The 18,612-nt window shown below is 55.0% G+C and overlaps 1 protein-coding gene across 4 annotated transcripts in view; it reads right to left on the bottom strand.

Moving 5' to 3' along the window:
- Positions 1-18,612, bottom strand: part of DSCAML1 (DS cell adhesion molecule like 1) — a 102,678-nt gene that overhangs the window by 80,334 nt on the left and 3,732 nt on the right. For 3 of the 4 annotated variants that reach the window (XM_051812202.1, XM_051812201.1, XM_051812204.1), the window contains exons 2-3: positions 13,482-13,799; positions 10,891-11,037 (exon numbers count right to left, since the gene is read on the bottom strand). In XM_051812202.1, coding sequence (XP_051668162.1) covers positions 10,891-11,037; positions 13,482-13,799 — 465 coding nt within the window. Of the gene's footprint in view, positions 1-10,890; positions 11,038-13,481; positions 13,800-18,612 lie in introns of those variants that run through there. The other variant, XM_051812203.1, reaches the window with a different exon arrangement.

Genomic DNA, 18,612 nt, shown 5'->3' with positions numbered 1-18,612 from the left:
AGCAGCTTCCCCTGCCTGCAGCACGCTGTTCCTCCCTGATGCAAACCAGATCTGGTTTGCACAGAGAAGCAGCTACAAGTGATCAGCCAGGGGCTGGAGCAGGGTCTGGTGAACACAGAGTGATGACCAGCACAGAGTTTTCATTTCAGCCACAATCAAAAGTCCCCAGTAATGGGGTAGCACAGGCCCTGTCCTTCTCCTTGACCAACACACAGCAGGTCTCAGTGTCTGCACGGGCATTTCTTCCCCAGACCCACGAGAGCATTTACAGCCCTCCACAGTGCCCAACACTGAGCACCAGGCTGGCTTGGGCAAGAGAAACCACTTCTGCACAAGCCCAGGCTGAGTCTGACTGTAAGGGGTACCCCTCACTGAGGATGTCCAGCACAGAGGGAAAAGTGGGCATGGGGAGGCTGGGGAGGGGTGACAGCACCTGAACAGGGACCCAGCTGGTTGTGACATGCTCAGCCATGACAATTTACAGTTTTAAAGCTGCTTTCAGTGGAAAGACCCAGAACAGGCAACGGAGGCTCTGGAAAGGAATATTAAACACTGCAGAAATAAAAGGTATTGCTCAAGAGAAAACATAACAAGGCTGAAACCCAGCGTGGTGCAGCCTTCAGATGAAATGGAGATGAGCTGCGAATGAATTGCTCCCTCTTGGGGGAATTTCTGCCTTTTTAAGGAGGGAGGGCACACCCGTCCTTCCCCGAAGGGTGAGGGTGGGATGGAGCCCAGGGGTGCTCTCCAGGGCTGGAGCAGCAGCATGCAGAACCTCTGTCTGACCATGCCATGGCACTCCCACCTGGGCCCTGCCATCACCTCCATCACCAGGAGAGCCAGCTGGGCACCCATCCCACCCTGGGGAGGGTCCCCATGCAAAAACCAGAGAACAGGAGCCCAGGCAGAGGCTGGAGCTCCTGGGGCACAGCGAAGGGAAGGTGTAGGTTGGATATTAGGAAAAGGTTCTTCCCCCAGAGGGTGGCTGGGCACTGAACAGGCTCCCCAGGGCAGTGCTCAAGGCCCCAAGGCTGCCAGAGCTCCAGGAGTGTTTGAACAACGCTCTCAGGGACAGGGTGGGATTGTTGGGGTGTCTGTGCAGGGCCAGGGGTGGGACTGGATGATTCCTGTGAGTTCCTTCCAAATCAGGATATTCTGTGATTCCATGACCCCCCACCTCTCCCCCAGCCCTGCCCGGGGTCCTGCCGTACCCCCAGCCCTTCCACACGCCCTAGTTCTCAGTGCCATGTGGTTGTACGAGAATCTCAGTTTCCAGTTAAAAATAACACCAGTCTCTAGCCCTCAAAGGTGCAGAAAAACGTGACCTCTAAAAATCCCGAAACTGAAAGGCAAAGCAAATGAGTCCCAAATTTGTCTATGCTATAAACGTCAATTTCTTTTTGAAAGAAATGAATGTTTTTGATGAATGTTTTCTTGAATGCCTGCTTTTGGCAGTGCTGCCATCTGTGAAAAATCTCTGCCACGCTCGCTATTAAGATTTCATTTCCAAGAAGAGCTCATAGCTGCTTTAATAAATGGTTAAAAGATTGTCAGGAGTCCAAAGGGCCAGCAGCTTGTTTACCACAAGTGGCTTCTGTCACCAAGTAAAGCACCTTTGACTGATAAGCTTAGAGCCCGCCAGACCACATGCAGCTTCCTCGCAGCCCTCTAACAAGCGACACTTTCAGAAGCACTTTAGCTATGTTGGGCACTTAGGAACCTAATCCCTATCGACTCTGAATGAGATTTATGGCCCTGAATGGCCAGCTTGCTCGTGAGAGGTCCCTGGGTCATGCTGAGCCCTGCAGAGGCTTCACCCAACATCCCCCAGTCCTGTGTGGGCATTTTAACACCATTCATCAACAAAAAGCACAAACCCCCACTGGGGTGAGCCCCCAGCCCAGACCTCAGTGTGGGCCCTGCAGCAGCACCCACAGCACCAGGCGCTGCCAAAATCCTTCAGGAGGGGCCGAGGACACATCCAACAGCCCCAGCCCGGGCTGTGCCCACCAGCCTGGCACTGGGGAGCCCCTGCAGGCAGTCCTGGGGTGGCACAGAGCAGCCTACCCCGCTCTGAGGCTGCTCTGAGGCTGCACACCCCCGTGCATCCCTGTCACAGCAGGGATGGCAAAGGGCAGCGATCCGAGGAGCCTTCCTTTGGCGTGTCAGCACCAAGGCTCCCCGGCTTAGCAAATGGAGCCCTGAAATGGCTGGTGTATTTGTAGATCCTCTGCGTGACTGAATCAAGAGCAACAATAAGATCTTTTTCCAGATTCGGCAAACATCAGTATAATAAAAAAAATTAATTATATGCTTGAACACATGCACCAGAGCAATGCCCTGTATTTTCTCCTAATTGTTCTCCAAGCCTTGCAGAGCCACATTTAAATAAAAATGAAGCAGTTATTTAAACCGCAATTAAAGATGGAGCAATTTATTTTTAAACTTGAACTATCGTCAGCAGAGCAGGAGAGGAGGAAGGGGGGCTGCCCTGGGACCCCCAATGCCACTGGAGCCACAGTGCCAGGTGCTCCATGAAGGATGGAGAAGGCACAGAGCACACACCCTTCCACCAGCCTCTCCGAGGAGTGCAGGGGCTGCATCCCGCTCCATCCCACAGCTCCATCCCACAGCTGGTACAGACCACAGCAACCTCTGAGCCCCCTGCCCCAACCCAGACCTTGGTGCCACTACAGGATTTGGGGTTTAAGCCCCTGGGAAGGTTTAGCCCTGACTCCAGAGCTGGGATCAGCTCCTGCCCACCCAGTGGGCAGACTCAGAGCAGGCACTGTGGATGCTTTGGGAGGCATCTGCACCTCTGGGCTCATTTGCTTCCAACCAGGTGCCCATCACCACAACCCCAGGTTCTCTCCCCAAATCCCAGCCAGGGGACTCAGCCCTGCCTGCCCCAGCAAGGTGACAGCATCCCACACCCGGAGCAGGGAGCACCCTCGACAGAAAGAGGCTGCTGGGAGGGGGCTGGGGAGGGAGGAAGAGCAGCAACCACAACAAAAACCCACCCTCTCTTTTCATAAGACAGCAGAATTTATCAGCCTGCAGCCCTTCACATCTGTCTCCTCATACAAAATGAAAGAGGCTTTGAAAAACAGAGGAGATGAAATAAAGCCGTCTGTGTGAGGAAGCTGGCATCTCTGCCACTGTCACTGTCACCATGGCAGGAATAATGACCGGGATTGTTTCTGCATCTGTGGATGTGCGCGGGTGCACGGGGAGGAGGGGGAGGCAGACACACTCCACCCCCACCCCCCCTCCCTGTCCACAGGCACCCCAACCCTGCTCTGCCCACTCGGGATGGGCTGGACACGCACACCCCACCCTCCCAGTGGACACACCAGCGGCGGTGGCACGAAGATGTGATGACTTCAGCTCTGCTACACACAGCACCAGCTCCTCTCCCTCTACAGCCCAGCACAGGCCCCAGGGGCAGGTGGCTCAAGCTCACAAAAACATGTGGTTTGGGAAGAGGTTTGACCTGTACAGCTCTCACCTCACTTGGCTTTGCTGTAGCAATTACTGCTGGGTAGGCACTGCTCCCAGAGGAGACCCGGGGCAGCAGGACAGGAGCCAGCAATGTCTTCACTCCATTAGGTGACACTTAAATAGAGGTATAAAAGGAGAAAGATTGGGGCTGGGTGGAGAACCTGAACACGCCAGCAAGCCCATTTCTCAGAGCTGGCTTTGGCATTTTCTTGTGTTGATTCTTGTGACTGATGATCCTCGTGGGTCCCTTCCAACTCAGGACACTCTATGATTCCAGCCTGTTCTGTGATTTTTTTTAAGGGATTTTGGTGCATTCCAAGCCCATCCTGCAGAGTGCTCCAGGCAGAGGGGTGGCTCCCAAGGACCCCTCAGGCAAGGTGGTCCATGCTTGAGCATGGGTTGCACCCCTGTGCAAAGCCCCCCGAGCTCCAGCCCCGTGCCCAACATCCACACCACCCTGCCCAGTACACGGAGTGGTGATCACAGCCTCAGCTCGAGCTAACCCACACCCCAGAGTGGAGCTCTCTGCTGGCAGGAAGGCCTTTAAAATGCACAAGAGCATTAGAATTTAGCAAGTACATTCTGAACAGGGAGACAAGACCACTGCCCTTGTAATTCAGCGAGGACCTGGATCCTCCAGGCTCGGCCCTGCGGGCAGGCAGGAACAGTGGTGGGTTCAGCAAGGTGCAGAAGGCACATGTAGCACCAGGTTTCATTATACAGCTCAGCTCCATGGGAGTTGTGCCCCGTAACCTCCTCTGAGGGCTGTGCTCAGCAGAGAATCCTCTCACAAGGACACACAGAGCACAGCCCAAGGGTCTCCCAGCTCCTCCAGGGAAGCCCAGGCACCTTGTAAGGTCAAGAACACATCACCACAGGAGGTTAATCAGCCTCTGGCTGCACCTCCAACCCCCTCCTGCCCATGTCACTCCCCTTCCCCACATGTCACCACTGGGGTGCTCCAGGGGACTTCCCTCTTTTTCCCAGCTCCTCTGCCATTTCCTGCAAAATCTCAGTGTGCAATTCAGAGTGTGATTGGAATGATGTATCCTGCTACACAGAGTCACCCTGGGACCCTGGAGAGCCCAGACATGCATCCTTCTGGCTGCCACCAGCAGACCCTTCCTCCTTGCATCCCCTCTGACTGATTCCTTCCTCCTCCTGCTCTCTGCACTCCAGGAAGAGATTTAGAGCCCACCTGCCTCCCATGGGATATCCAAACCCTCAGCCATCCATCCCACTCTCTACCTGCCATTCATCCTTTCCCTACAGCACAGCTGCTCCTCGGGGTGGCCCAAGATTCCCACTTACAGGTGCACCAAGGGACAGGGATGCCAAGTGTGAGATCAACAGCCCCTTTCTTTCTCCAAACCCCTCAGCAGCCAGCGAGGCCCTGGCACAGGTTGCCCAGAGCAGCTGTGGCTGCTCCATCCCTGGAAGTGTCCCAGGTCAGGGTGGACGGGGCTTGGAGCAACCTGGGCTAGTGGGAGGTGTCCCTGCCCATGGCAGGGGGGGTGGAACTGGATGAGTTTTAAGGTCCCTCCCAAACCATTCTATGATCCCTTGCTCTGCCCTCTGCCACAGCTTCCCTTTCCTGCAGAAGCTGCCACAGCGCAGCAAAAGCTGCCAACAAAAGCTTTGGCTCAGGACGGCTCGAGCTCAGAGTCAGCAAATCTCCTTTTGAGCCCTGCCACGGGGGTGACGGGGCTGGGGGCCTGCAGAGCCCAGGCACCAGGAGCACGAGGTGCCACGGGGAGCAGGGTGGCCACCCCGGCTGCTCCCAGAGTCCTGTTTACTTGTTGTGGTCCCTCCGTGTGCTCTGTGTGTGTGTGTGTGTGTGTGAGATTGTCTCCAACGTGACTCTGCATTATCAGGGCTATAATGAGTCCTTGTTAAAGTGGATTTGATGGAATAATTATATTCCAAAAAAACCTGCGGGAAAGCGCTCTCCCCTCTTAAAGGGCAGGATCATCAAACGTTCTCGCCACATTATTTGCAGTCACACCTTCTGCTGCATCTGCTCCTTTTAAAATCTCTAACTCCAATCTGATCTGAATATATAAATCTGAATTATCACAGCAAAAGGAGATGTGCTCACACCTTTTTTTATCTGTTGCCATGGCGATTAGATAAAATTCACGCCAAGTCTCTGGGGAAGGATGAAATGATTTCAGACAGAATCTCACCCCACTTGGTGAGAATAACGCCTGGAGCTACTTCCCTCTGTAACAGGTCTGGGCACATGTCGAAGCCAGAGAGGGTGGCAAGGAGTGGGGGAGAAGGCAGGACACCTTTAGAGATCTCGAGGCCGACAGGGGAAAAGGTTTTGCAGCACCCCCAGACAGGGTAGGACAGGACAACGCTCGCTCCCATCACATCAGGCGGCTCCAGGCTGCGAGTCAGCCCGGCCCAGGCAGAGTGACAAAATCCAGTTGAAAAGGCCAACTCCTGGCCAGCCTGCTGCCCAATGGTCACAGCACCTCCTCGGAGCTGCCTGTGTGGATTGCTCCCTGCACATGCCAGGAGGGAACAGGGCAGGCAGCAGCAGCCCAGGCTCCCTCCTCTCCATGGAAAGCAGCAGGTCAGAGCCACCAGCCCCGTGCTCAGCCACAGGGGACAGCAGGGACAGGGCAGCAGGGTGGCCTCATGCCCAGCACGCTCAGACCCACAGCCTCCTGCTTTAAACCAGCTGGGTTATTGTTATTATTCAGGCCAAACCAAACCAAAACATCAGCAGCTGGACATGACCCCCAGTAACTTCTCCGTGTCTCCAAACCTCTCCATGAGGACAAACACAGAAACAAGGGCAGCCTTTCGCCTCACCGTGTTTATTCTGTCCTAGCTTCCAGCTTTTCTCCAGGAACAGGAGACTTGTGTCCTGCAGAATAAGCCTATTGACTGGGGGACAATGCTGAATTATCCAGGTCCTGGCTCTTCTGCCCTTTGGATCATCCCTCCGTGCCCTGTGGCACACAATGCCCGGCTGGGAGGGAATGCTGTGCCCACAAATCCATCCTCACGCCTCATCCCGGGACTCACCACGTCCTGGGATGGATTGCAGTGGGATTTGTGTGAGTTTCCATTTCTGCCATTTCAGAAAAAAAACCTGTGCCAGTGGCGAGGTGCAGCAGAGGAGAGAGAACATTTTGGGGGGTATTGGCCACACGGAACCACAAGGCAGCTGCTGTACTTTCATTGCCCACATCACTAAACAGCTGCTGAGACGAGTCAAAGAACCCCATAACCAGCCTTGGGGACACCAGAGGACGGGGTAGAAAGGGTTGTGCAGGTCAAATGGAGCTCATATCTGAAGCACCACAACAGATCAGCTCAGGTATTTTGGAAACTCCTGAAAGGCTCAACCCATAACATGCACAAAAACACGTCTAAAACTTCACAGAACTCCTTTTTTTTTTTTTCCCAGCTCCATCCTTCTGGCAAGCTTTACGTTTTGCTTTCCAGAGAAAAGGCTTTGTGGATAACCAATGACTAAGTACATCCTCATCTCAGCAGCCCTTGGAGGATTTGTATTAGGCTGGTGAAAAAGGCAGCCCCCTCAGAAACGGCGGTACCTTGAGAAGTGCTGTATTTAGATTTTTCCAACACAACCTGTCAAGTTACACGACACCAAAGCAGCAAATAGCAGCTCAGCTCTGGGTTTGCCAGGCCTGTAATGCTCACTGCCTCCAAATCCTGCTGCCCTTGCCAGTCCTGGTGCCAGCAGGCTGGGCAGGACGGGTGCCAAGCGCTGTCAGCTTTCCCTCGAGCTGACACGACACTGTCACACCTGAGAGCACCACAATTTGCTCTCCAGGGACACCACAGAGAGCCACCCAACAACGCTGGAAGTGCACAGGCACGTGTGTGCTCACAGGGTTGCAAAAGCCAAGCAGTGCTCAAATAAAAGCCTTGCAACAACCCAGCAGGGCCTGAAATGGTCCAAAAATCCACTTTCTAGTGTCTCAGGTAGCTGCCCATATTGTTTTTGTGAGCTGCAGCTGGACACACACCCCAGGAGTGCCCACACACGTGGGACCCACACACAGTAATAACAAAATAATAAAATAAAAGCTGTTTGCAACGTTGAGTTCTTAAACTGGTTTGTAGCAGGACTTCCTCATGGAAAAGGGCGAGGGGTGTGTAAAACACTGCCGTGCTCCCATCCTTCCCCTCAAACACACATCAACATTCATCAGTAGCAGCCGAGTTTGAAATCCCAGCCCGGGCGTGAGGTGTGATTCTCCCCCCAGCCCTCTCCAGAGAGCACTGCTGCTGCCCTGCCACGCACACCCTCCTACACGGAGCCCCAGAGTCTGCAGCAAGGCTGGGAACGCCAGGCAAGATTGATTCTGATGTGAGCACCAGCAAAGCAAATGGCTTTTTGAGAACCCTGTAATTTCCCTGCAACCCCTGACTTCACTAAACACACAGCTTCCGACGGCAGCACGGTCAGGTGGGCACTAAACAAAAATGAGCTGCACTAATGATGATTTATGTGCCGGATAACCTGCCATAAAGAATTTATCTTTGATTCTGGGGTATGTTACCCTGGTGCCAAGTTAACCAAATAACTTGCCACGCAAGCCTGGGGAGGCAGGCAGCTCTTCAGCAGGGCTCTCACCAGCAAGGCACCACCCTGTACTCACCAAACCCACCCCAAGCCCCCACCAAGAAAGCAGCAGGGCTTGAGTGAAGAGACACCAGAGGTTGGGAGCCCTGTAAGCCCAATTAAGCAGAAAAAGAATCATCAATCACAGAATCACAGGATGGTTTGGGTTGGAAGGGACCTTCAAGCCCATTTCATTCCACCCCCTGCCATGGGCAGGGACACCTTCCACTATCTTAGGTTGCTCCAGCCTGGTCTTGGACACTTCCAGGGCTGGGGCAGCCACAGCTTCTCTGGGCAACCTGTGCCAGGGCCTCCCCACCCTCACAGGGGAGAATTTCTTCCTAGAACCCGAGAAAGCTCACAAAAGGGTCACCCCAGACACGTACAGAGGCAGAGGCTTGAGCTCACGAGAGCAGCAGCCCCAGGGGAAATGCTCACTGCCCCTATTTCTGAGCTACAAATACTTCAGTTTGGTTGGGGAAAAGTTATTTACTGTGAAAACAGTCACTTAAAAGAAGTTTGGTGCCACAGAGAAGGTTGGATGGAGATTTCCCCTGCTCTGTGCATCAGGACTGTTCCTCCCCTGCTGCATCTCAGCTTGCTGGGAAGATGCCCAGCCTTCCACAGGGAGCACTAGAGCAAAGTTTCAGGGAAAGCAGAGAGTTTGGCACACCGAAGTCAGGAGAGAACACCACGTTACACAGCCAGCTGTGAGCACAGCTCGAGTGCACTGCTGACAGTCCTTCCACACACCTTTCCTCCTGCAGCAGTCTCACTGTGCTGAAGGCACTGCTGCGACCAGGGGGGGCCCTGGGGCCTCAGCACCACATCCCAGCTCTCCTCACCTCCACTCCATTCCCTCCAAACAGCAGGGATCCCTCCTCCTCCCCACTTAGAACCAGGACAGAAGCAGAAGATCAGCAGAGGTCAGGAAAAGAGTGTATTTTTGGTAACAGCAAATCCAGTTTTAGCTCTAACACACCAGCAACAAAAAAATAAGCTTCAGGCAGATACTATATTTGTAATCTAACGGCACAACATGTTTGCTTGTGTTGACTCTGCACTGTAACACAATTTATATGTTCTGTCTTTAGGGTAATTATTGCTTTAGAATGTTAAAATCGTTCCACCCTAATTAAATCATCATATTAAAAAATCCACTGCCACAGCAAAGTTGGGAACAAGTCTGGTTAAGATCACACAAGTGCACGGGTGCTCGGTTGGCAAAATCACCGCCAAGCCCACTGGCCACAGAATCCCGAACCACCAACTTCCCAGGAGGTGCTGCCAGAGCCAGCCTGCACTGAGGAAACAACACCTTGGGTTGTCCTGCTGAGGGGCCTCGTTTCCCACTCATCAAACAGCACAAGCCCGTGGTGGGTAGAACATCACCCACATCACCCACCAGCATCACCCAGGCGCCTTTCACCCCAGAGATGGACACCACAGACTCCTCAGCCCCATCCACCACGCCAAAATCCACCTCATGTTCCCTCATCCACAGCCGTTTCCTGCACAGAAAGGCTGGCAAGGCCAGTCTGTCCCCCTGCCAAAGGTTGGGAGCACCACTTCCCTCCGCCTGGCTCTGAGTGCACGTGGGCCGTGCTGAGTCAGCACGTTGGCTGCACCCAGGAGGCACAGCCCACCAGCAAGAGCCACCACAGACCTCAGGAGAACCTGTCACCCCGCTCCAGGTGAAGTACTTTGCTCCTTAAGCTCCTTAAGGAAGAAGCATCCGTGCCAGAGGGATTAGAGTAATGGCCTCCCCTGCTCGGTCAGTGGTACCCCAGCCCCGCTCCCAGCGGCATCTGCTCCTCCCAGAGGCACCGAGACCCGGAGGAGCATCAGGACTTGCTGACCTGTGAGCAAATATCAAGCACAGAGCACTCACTTTGGGCCAAATCCTTTAATTGTCTCTGGATGCCCCAGGGACAGCAGTATTGATTGTTTTACTACGGGCTCACACAGGCTGTGCCGGGCAGCCGGCGCTGCCATCAATAGCGGCTCCGCCGAGGAGCCAAGAGGTCACCCCGGTACACGAGGATGTGGGACAGCCCCACGCTGTGCCAGCACCTGCCCACAGCCCACTCAACACCTGTGCCAGGCCAGGCAGGAGCACCTGCCAAAAAGTCAAAGGAATTACCCAGAGGCCAAACACCCAGAACTGCAAAGTCCCTGCACAAGACGGGCGATGCTGTCCCTCCCACAGCCCCTTTCCCACGGATGGAGGTCGGTACCGAGCAGGACACATCCTGGACTACAAGGCAGGAACATGGAACAGGGAGGCCAAGCAGCTTCCAGCATGGGAAGAGGCACAAAACGCCATTTTTACCAAGTTTCTTTCCCTGTGACTGAATCAGTTGTGAAAAGTCACAAGAGAAGCTGAAATATTGACATGTGCATCATCCTGACAACACAAACACCAGCCCTGGTTGCAGGAGCCGGGACACGGACAGCAAGGCAGGTGCTTTTCCTGTTATCCAAGCCCTGGTGCCAGGTACCCAAAGCACCAGGCAGAGACCAGGACAGGGCACATGTGCTGCCACACTGACACTGAGCCACGCTTACACCCGACCACGGCACCCGGGAGACCCCAGACATGACACATCTGCTCACACCAGCAGTGCTGCCCAGTCTGGAGCTGCAAGATCACCAATAGAAGCCTCTGCTCGGGCAGCACAGGCACAGACAAGGAGCCAAAACCAGACCCTCCACAACAGCGACTGTCACACATGGCAAAGCAGGTCAGATTTCCAAGAGAACAGGTGCTCCTCTCTTACCTGGGATGATAGAAACGGTGTCTTTCTCCCAGGATATAACACTAACGTATTCCTGCACTGAAGAGGGGATGAGGCACTTGAAAACAGCCACGTTTCCACGCATCGACCTTTGGTCCTCCACCCGAACGGTGTACGGTTCCCTGAAAACTGTGGAGAAAAGCAGATGGTTGGTAGCACGACAGTGCTGGAGGAAAACACACTTCCTTTTGCTTTAATCCCACGTTTCCCAAACAAACCAACCCACCCAGCTACACACTGCTTCCATCCCATCACCTTCCCGGGAAGGGAGCGGCCCTCTGTCGGGGAATGCAGTGCTGTGCTCAGCATGCAGGGGGGCTCCTGGCCCGGGTCCTGCTGCTGGAACCCTGCCACGGGCCCCAGCACCACCTGAACTTGCCAGATTCAGTGTGGGGACCAAGGACATTTTGTAGCTCTAAAATTCCTTTCGCCTCTGGATGCCGAAAATGCGGCTGTGAGGCACCTGGGAGAGACACAGAGCCTGGCACCCTCCAAAATCCACCAGGGGAATATTGAGGGCAGCAGATGACAATTTTCCAAGCCATGCCACATGTCCCCTACTCCTCAGGGAGAGGCACATCCCTTCGAGAGCTCCACGCTGCTCCCTGGACCAGCAACAAGGAACTCCTCAGTGCCACAGCATTCCAGGAGCACTCACTGGGTGACATGGAGCCACCTCAGCCTCTTCAGCAGGACACAAAGATGTCACCAGCCTCAGTAACACAGGCACACACCATACACTCCTGAAGTTTAAGTACAAAATGCAGTTGAGGGCAGGTCCCTCCCTACTGGCGCAATAATTGTGCCCTGTAGGACATGGGCACGATTGTTATCACGAGAAATATGTGTTCACTTCATCATCTAACAACACTCCCTGGCCAGAACAGAAGCTGCCCAACGAAACTCCTCAGCAGCCCCCAAAGGAAGGTGTTTTCCCTCAGTGGGAAGCTCCTGCTGGCATCACATCCCACACCTCACACAGACAAGGCAGCAGCGAGAGGGTGACAGTATTTCCACCTTGATTTCCCAGGCTTTTGGGGCACCCTGCCCAGAGATGGGGGTCTGTGCCACGAGGGCACAGGGAGAAGCCAGCACAGAAAGGGACTGCAGAGCCAAAGCAGATTAACCAGCAAAAGCTTCCTTAATCACCTGGAGCAGAGGTTTATTCACAGGCTTTAAAGGCCAGCAGGGACCATGAGGAGCATCCTGCATGCTCCCTGCCACCACAACAACCCCAGCTCGGGGCAAACCCTGGGCATGGCCCCCCCCCACTTGCCTCTGCATCCCTGACCTGTGCCAGCCCCCACAGACAGGACTCTGACCTTTTCCTGCCACCAGGAATAACCCACATGAGGGTAACACCTGTCCACAACCAGCACGCTGAAAACTTTCCCCTGGCTGCAGAGATTTGCTCCACGTGCCCAACGACAGCTTTCCCAAGGCTTCCAGAGATTTTCCCCCTCATATTTTCAATTTCAACCGCATTTTATTGAATTGCTGACTTTCTACACCTGTAATTGGCTTTATGTGCTGAACTGCCATTACAAAGCAGTGGAGAGTGACAGGGATGTGGGATGGCCAGGAGGGAGCAGGAGCAGGGGAATGTTTCACAGCCATTTCGGATGCCATAAAGCCAGAGCAGCTCAAGCCAGCTGGAGCCTTCCTGATGGCCCTCAGAGCCCCCACTGCACATCCACGTCTCCTGCTAATGGAGAGGGAGGATGAGCTCCTGCTGACAGCATGGGTGCACTCAGCCCTGGATTAAGAGGTAGGAGAGCCAGGAGTCCCCCTCTGTGATCCCATGGCAGCCCTCAGCACGTGGGACCCCAGCAGAGCAGCCTGGCGGTGCCCGGCACGAGGAGGGTTTGCTACACCCCATCTGCTCCATCCCTCCTCCACAGAGCTGTGGTTTATAGGTAACCTGATGGTGCTGGTAAATAATTCACTCTGCAGAAGGGGGTTAATACCAATTTACTCTGCAGTACAAGGTATTAAAATAAAAAACCCTGTAGTCACTTCTGTCACGTTCCCTCTGCTAGCCCCACTTTTAATAGGTTACATAATGAAGCCATTCCTGGACTATTAGCCCTCCTCAGCCTGGTCAATAATTTACTCTAATGGCTTTTGGAATCAGCTCTTTGCCATATTCCTCCTTTTTTTCCTTTCTTAATAAGTCTTGGCAAGCTGGGGCTGGATGCTGCAGTGGGAACAAGGCTGTGGGACACTGAGGGGGTCTTCCAGCATGGACAGATGTGGTCCAGCTCCTCCCACAGCTGTGAAAGGCCTCTGTACGTGGTTGGATGAGACAGTTCACAGGGAAAGGACCTCTCCTGCCACCAGGCTGCAGCCACACCACGTTCTCCAGGCACTCACTGGAGACCCCCAAGCTGCACATCCCACCCAGCACCCTCCGTGCAGCATCAATCGCTCCCATTGCAACAGCCCAACACAGCAGCCCTGGTCCTGCTCTTGATGGGCGAGCTGGCCCATCAACCCACGACAGCAGGCCATGGAGAAGACCAGAGGAAAACCAGCCCCTCACCCAAACCCCAGTGCCCACGGGGAGCCCTCACCTGCTTTAACACGGATATTTGGGCTCCTGATTTTGCCAGCCGAGTTCTCCGCGGTGCAGAAGTAGTCGTTGTCGTGGATAAAGCTATTGAAGGCTGATGGCGAGAAGGGGTAGAGCTGCAAAGTCCCATTGGCATGGACATGCCTGATGTGGGGCACATCGTAGATGTCGTCGCCTGTGGCCAGGTACCACCGAAGGACGGCGCTGGGTGACCCCGCGGCCGGGCAGGGGATCACCACCCCCACTGTGCTGGAGAAGGTGACCTGCTGGAGGGAGTCGTTCACAAAGTAGAGGCTGGTTCCAACATCTTCAGCGTGTGCTGTGGAGAAAGCAGAGGCCGCAGGGGCGGGGGGTCACTGCAGGGATCACCAGTCCTGCTGGCACAGAGACCCCACGCGCGGCAGAGCAGGGCAGCGCAGCAGCATCAGGGCACGGCTGGAAGCACAAAGGCCACCTTCACAGGCCAGCGCTCCTGCTGCCAGCATGGATCAGGGATCACGGGCACCTCAGCAGGACAACCAGGGGCTGTGCAAGCGAGGACAGGTACCCAGGGCATCCCCCCAGGGCATCCCCCCAGGGCTTCCCCCGGCGCCCGGCGGGCTCTGAGCACATGGTCTGACTGTCTGAGCACCCACAGCCCTGAGGATGCCCCTGTGCAACAGCAACACGCCAAGCACAACAACCAACATCGTTTCTCCTGCAAACCCCAACATTCCCCAGCCTGGAGCACCCCTGTGCCACATCAGACCCCCAGCTCAGCCCATCAGCAGTGCCCACACGTCCACTGCACACCATCCCCATGCAGGGCAGAGATCTCTCCTGCTGCCCTACCACTGCTTCCAAACCAGGAGAGGGGCAGGAAAACTGGGATCAGAGCCACTCCTCTCTCCCAGAGCCAGGGAGAGGGAAACCCAGTCCCTCCCTGCCCTCAGCCTGAGCTTCTCCCAGGCATCCCTGCACCATCCAAAGGAGAACTGAGGTGGGTTCAGTGGCACAGTCCAGGCAGAGCTTGCAGCCACCTGAATGCCTGGGAGCAGCTCTCCAGGGCACCATGAGCACTGGAGAACAGCACTTCCCTCCTTGGAAAGCAGGGAAGGGACCTCTGCATCCAACTCCTCCGGTCCCTCCTTCCCTCTCTCCAGGACCACGAGCTCCCCCTTCTCAACCAGAGCCAGCAAAATTGGCTATAAATAAGGATGAGGAGGCCCCCAGTCACTCAGATCCGCTTTCCTTTTTTAGCTGCACTCCTTCCAAGTGGGCGGAAGGACAGGGATGTGGAAGGGCCCTCGGCGGGTGTATTAATAGCTGCGGCTGAGCGCGCGCTCGCGGGGCCGCAGAGCCAATAAGCAGATCACTACCGTGCCGCCGGTTCACAACGAGTCACGGGGGACCCTCCCTGACCTCGATTCCTTAACTTGGGGAGGAGGGGACGGGAGCAGGGGGGAGAAGGAAAAGCCTCCTCCACACGGAGAGCCTCGCCTCAGCTCCGAAGGCGACCGCTCGCCCGAGGAACGGCTGGTTGAGTGGCCACGGCCACTCCATCTCCACACCAAGCCTCCTCTGGTGTCCCCTGCCTCGGTTCCATGCCACCAGCCTGCTCCTCACCATCCTCATCCAGGTCAGGATGGGACACCCCCAAAACACCTCACTCCTTCCCAGAGCAGAGTCCTCTCCATCCTTCTCCCAGCTGGATGTACAACCTCGTGCCTCCTTCAGCACCCACAAAACCAGAGGCACCTTGTTCTAGCTCTCCATGTGCGCTGCAAAGAATCATCCCCTACACTGCCAAGGTTTTCCCCTGAGCCTCCTCAGAGCCCTCCAGTCCCACAGCAGGGCACTGCCTAGCAGAGCCACCACAGATGGGATTAGCGAGGTCCAGCGCTGCCACCACATGAGACAAAGGATTTGTAGGTCACCAAATCATCTCCTTGTCTCCACACACACCAGTTCCCTGTGTCCACGCACAAGTAGAAGGAGACAAAGCCATTTATTTTTCCCTCCCTTGCTGACAAGGGCCAGAGACCAATGGACGGAGGAGCAAAGCTCCAGCCCAGCCTTTGCAGAGCCACGGGGCCACCGCTCGGCCCTGCAGATGTCATTTTGTGACATCTCCAGGCTGGTTTGTCGTCATGAATCAGCATTTCCCTTCATCAGAGCGGCGCGGTGCTTCTCCCAAATACATGAAAGAGAAAAAAACCCGCACGTTTTGCAGGCAGAGGAAGGGAAACAAAGCCCTCACGAGCAGCAGAGAGCTATTTGTGGCAGAGCCTGTCGCCCGAGCTGAGCAGAAGATGGCTGGAGTCAGGGCACAGCAAAAGCCACCCTTCGCCCTGGCTTGGGACCAGGGACATCCTGCTGAGCCCCGTGCTCCATCCAGCATCTCCCCCAGACCCCAGAGCACGGCTGGAGAGGGCTCCTCGAGCACCCAGAGCCTGTCAGGGACACATCTTCATCCCTGGCAGCACCAGGAGGGTTTGGAGATGGACGGGCGAGGGGCTGGGGCGAGGAGTGGAAAAATACCTCATAAACAGGGAAATTCAGATTACCCGTAAAGCTTTTTCAGGTCAAAGGGGGAAAGGGATTTTTAATAGAAAATGGAGGTTATGGGATTGGCAATAGTTATGTGACAGACGCATAGAGTTAAATCCATATAATCTCCTTTACCATTTAGCATTGAGCAGCATCCTAATTCCATGTTTCATAAAACTGTCTCCAAATCACCGAGAGAGATTAAAAATTTAGAAATAGCACAGCAATATTTTTAAACCAGAAATCACTGCTCACATCTGGTCAGATGTGCTGACCCTAACCTACATATCGAGGGCATTAAGTCACATGAACCTGAAAAGAGGAGGCTGGAGGAGCTGAAATGGAACAGTTTCTGCTGGGAATGCAGCGAGACTGGTGCCAGCACTGGAGCCCAGCCTGGCTCTAGCTGGGAGCTGCACCAAGCCCAGTGCACAGCTGGACACTCAGGCTGGCTCTGAGAGGCAGGTGTTTTGAGTTATCAGAGCTCAATCTTCTTAAATTGTGGTAAATTACAACCTAGAGGTATTGAAATATTAATATCTCTATCCGAGCTGGGAGAAGCAAGTCATTTTGCTATCATCCCCTTGGAATATTTACTAGTCTTGATGTCTGGATTTCCCAAACTCCAGCACCTCCAGCGACACAGCAAAGCACCAGGCTGTACTGAAAGCACCTGCTTGCTCTAAGGAGGGGCCAGAGACTGTCCCCAGGATCTGTCACCACATCACCCATCTCGGGAAGAAGCAGCTGAGATGCAGGTCCTGCACGAGGAGCACAGCAATGCCATCACCCCCCAGGCAAACAGCCAGCAGCACAACCCCTCCTCCCCTCCAAACCCCACAGGGGAGAGCCCATCCTTTTCTAAGAAGCGGATTTAGGACCTGTCTCAGACAAGGACCAGCTTCGTGCCAGCCAGAGCTGTTTCTCCTGAGATAAGAAGCTTTTTGTGCCCGCGACGCACGTACATCACCTCTGCTAACAAGCTGCTTGCTCAGGACCACACAGCCAGTCCTGTGCCCACCCAAACCCAGCAAGTTCCTCAAAGCTGAGCAAGGTCCTTTGCACACCAGCAACTGTGTGGAAACCCGACAGAGCTGGGAAAAGGCTGAACAAGTTGTTTCAAGGGGGTTCTTGTGATCCTCTAGGCAGGCGCTGGACTAGAATTCACATTACCCCACTGGCAGCACCTTTCCCAAGACCTCCTTCTTGGTCCTGGTGGCCTGACTACCTGGGTGCCCACCCCAGCCCTCCTTCCAAGGCCAGTGTGATGCTGCCAAGGCTCCCCCACAGCAAAAAACCCACCCGTGGGACAGCAAAGGGACTGGAGGGACCACCAGGGCTTCCCCAGCCCCCAGCTGTGCCGGGCTGCAGGGATGCTGTGGAGAGCAGCAGGCTAATGGCCACCAAGCAGCTCATTTATTATCCTCATTAAGGGTGTTTGACACCTGCCCTGTTCAAGGAGAAAGTGAACCGAAGCTTGGCACGCATGGGGGTGGGAATTACAGGTAGGTGGCAAGTCCTGATCGTTCCTCTGTACTAAAGAGAGAAAGGTAATTCCATGACACACTGCCTGCTCATTCCCCGTGCTGGAGAAGTCTTTGGCCTTTCAGGAATGAGCTCCCTCCAAGCCCTCACCTCCAGGAGACTTTAAACAGCCTTTGTGCTAATGAAGGGAGTGACCTTGGAGCTGATGGAGCAGAAGTGGCATGTCCAAGCATCACAGAAGGGATGAGGAGGGAAGCAGCTGAGGCAAGGGGAATAACACAAGGCTGGTCCCTTCCAAGGAGGAGCACAGAGGTGCCTCTGCAGGCAGGGGTGCAGCACATCCACCCAAGGTGCCACCCCACCACCGTGGCTTTCCAGCCCAAAGGGTTAAAGCCATGACTATGCTGTGCCCCTCAGGGACCAGTCTCAGGGGAGGGGAAATCCTGCCAGGAACTGCCAAGCATGGCCTGGGGTGTTCAGCTGGTGCCCAGCACAGCAGCACCGATGGCAGGTACCTGCCACAGCTCCTTCCCTGCCCCAACACTGTATTTTGGTTGCCACGGGAGTCCCACCCTGGTGGCACAAGCCCTTCAGCTCAAACACCACAGTCCTTCCCAACTCAACAATGCACACAGGGAGCAAAGGAGAGCCTTCCCCTGGTCCTCTTCGGGTAAGGGCACTGCTCAAACATGCTCCGAGTGCCTGCTCCTTAATGCATCTGCATGGAAATTAAGGCCTGAACCACCTCCAGCTATTACGACAGCAGCCGGGCTGAGGCTGTAACCCTTGCCTGGGAAAAAAAAGCTCTCCCCGCTGCTTTCCTGGTCCCTGAACCTCTCATGGCAGCCTGCTGGAGGTACCAGTCTCACCATGCCATCCACACAGGGGCTGACCCAGAGCTGGACATCCTGAATCCCCCAGCTCTGGGGGGTGAGGAACAAGCCCAGAGACCACAGGCAGTCCCTCCCCTTCCACAGCCCACATCCACATCTTGGCCATGCTGCACACAAAGCCTGGGGAGCTGCAGCTGAGTCCCAAGGGGACATCTGGTGACATTACCAAGCCAGGGTGACAGCACTGTCTCCCCAGGGAGGCCAAACGAGCAAAGGGATGCACCA

This window comes from Manacus candei, unplaced genomic scaffold, assembly GCF_025592945.1.
Source record: "Manacus candei isolate 608988 ecotype Guabito, Panama unplaced genomic scaffold, ASM2559294v1 h1tg000086l, whole genome shotgun sequence".
Classification (NCBI taxonomy): domain Eukaryota; kingdom Metazoa; phylum Chordata; class Aves; order Passeriformes; family Pipridae; genus Manacus; species Manacus candei.
Note: the sequence above shows the minus strand (reverse complement) of the source record. Positions and strands in the feature narration are given on the sequence as shown.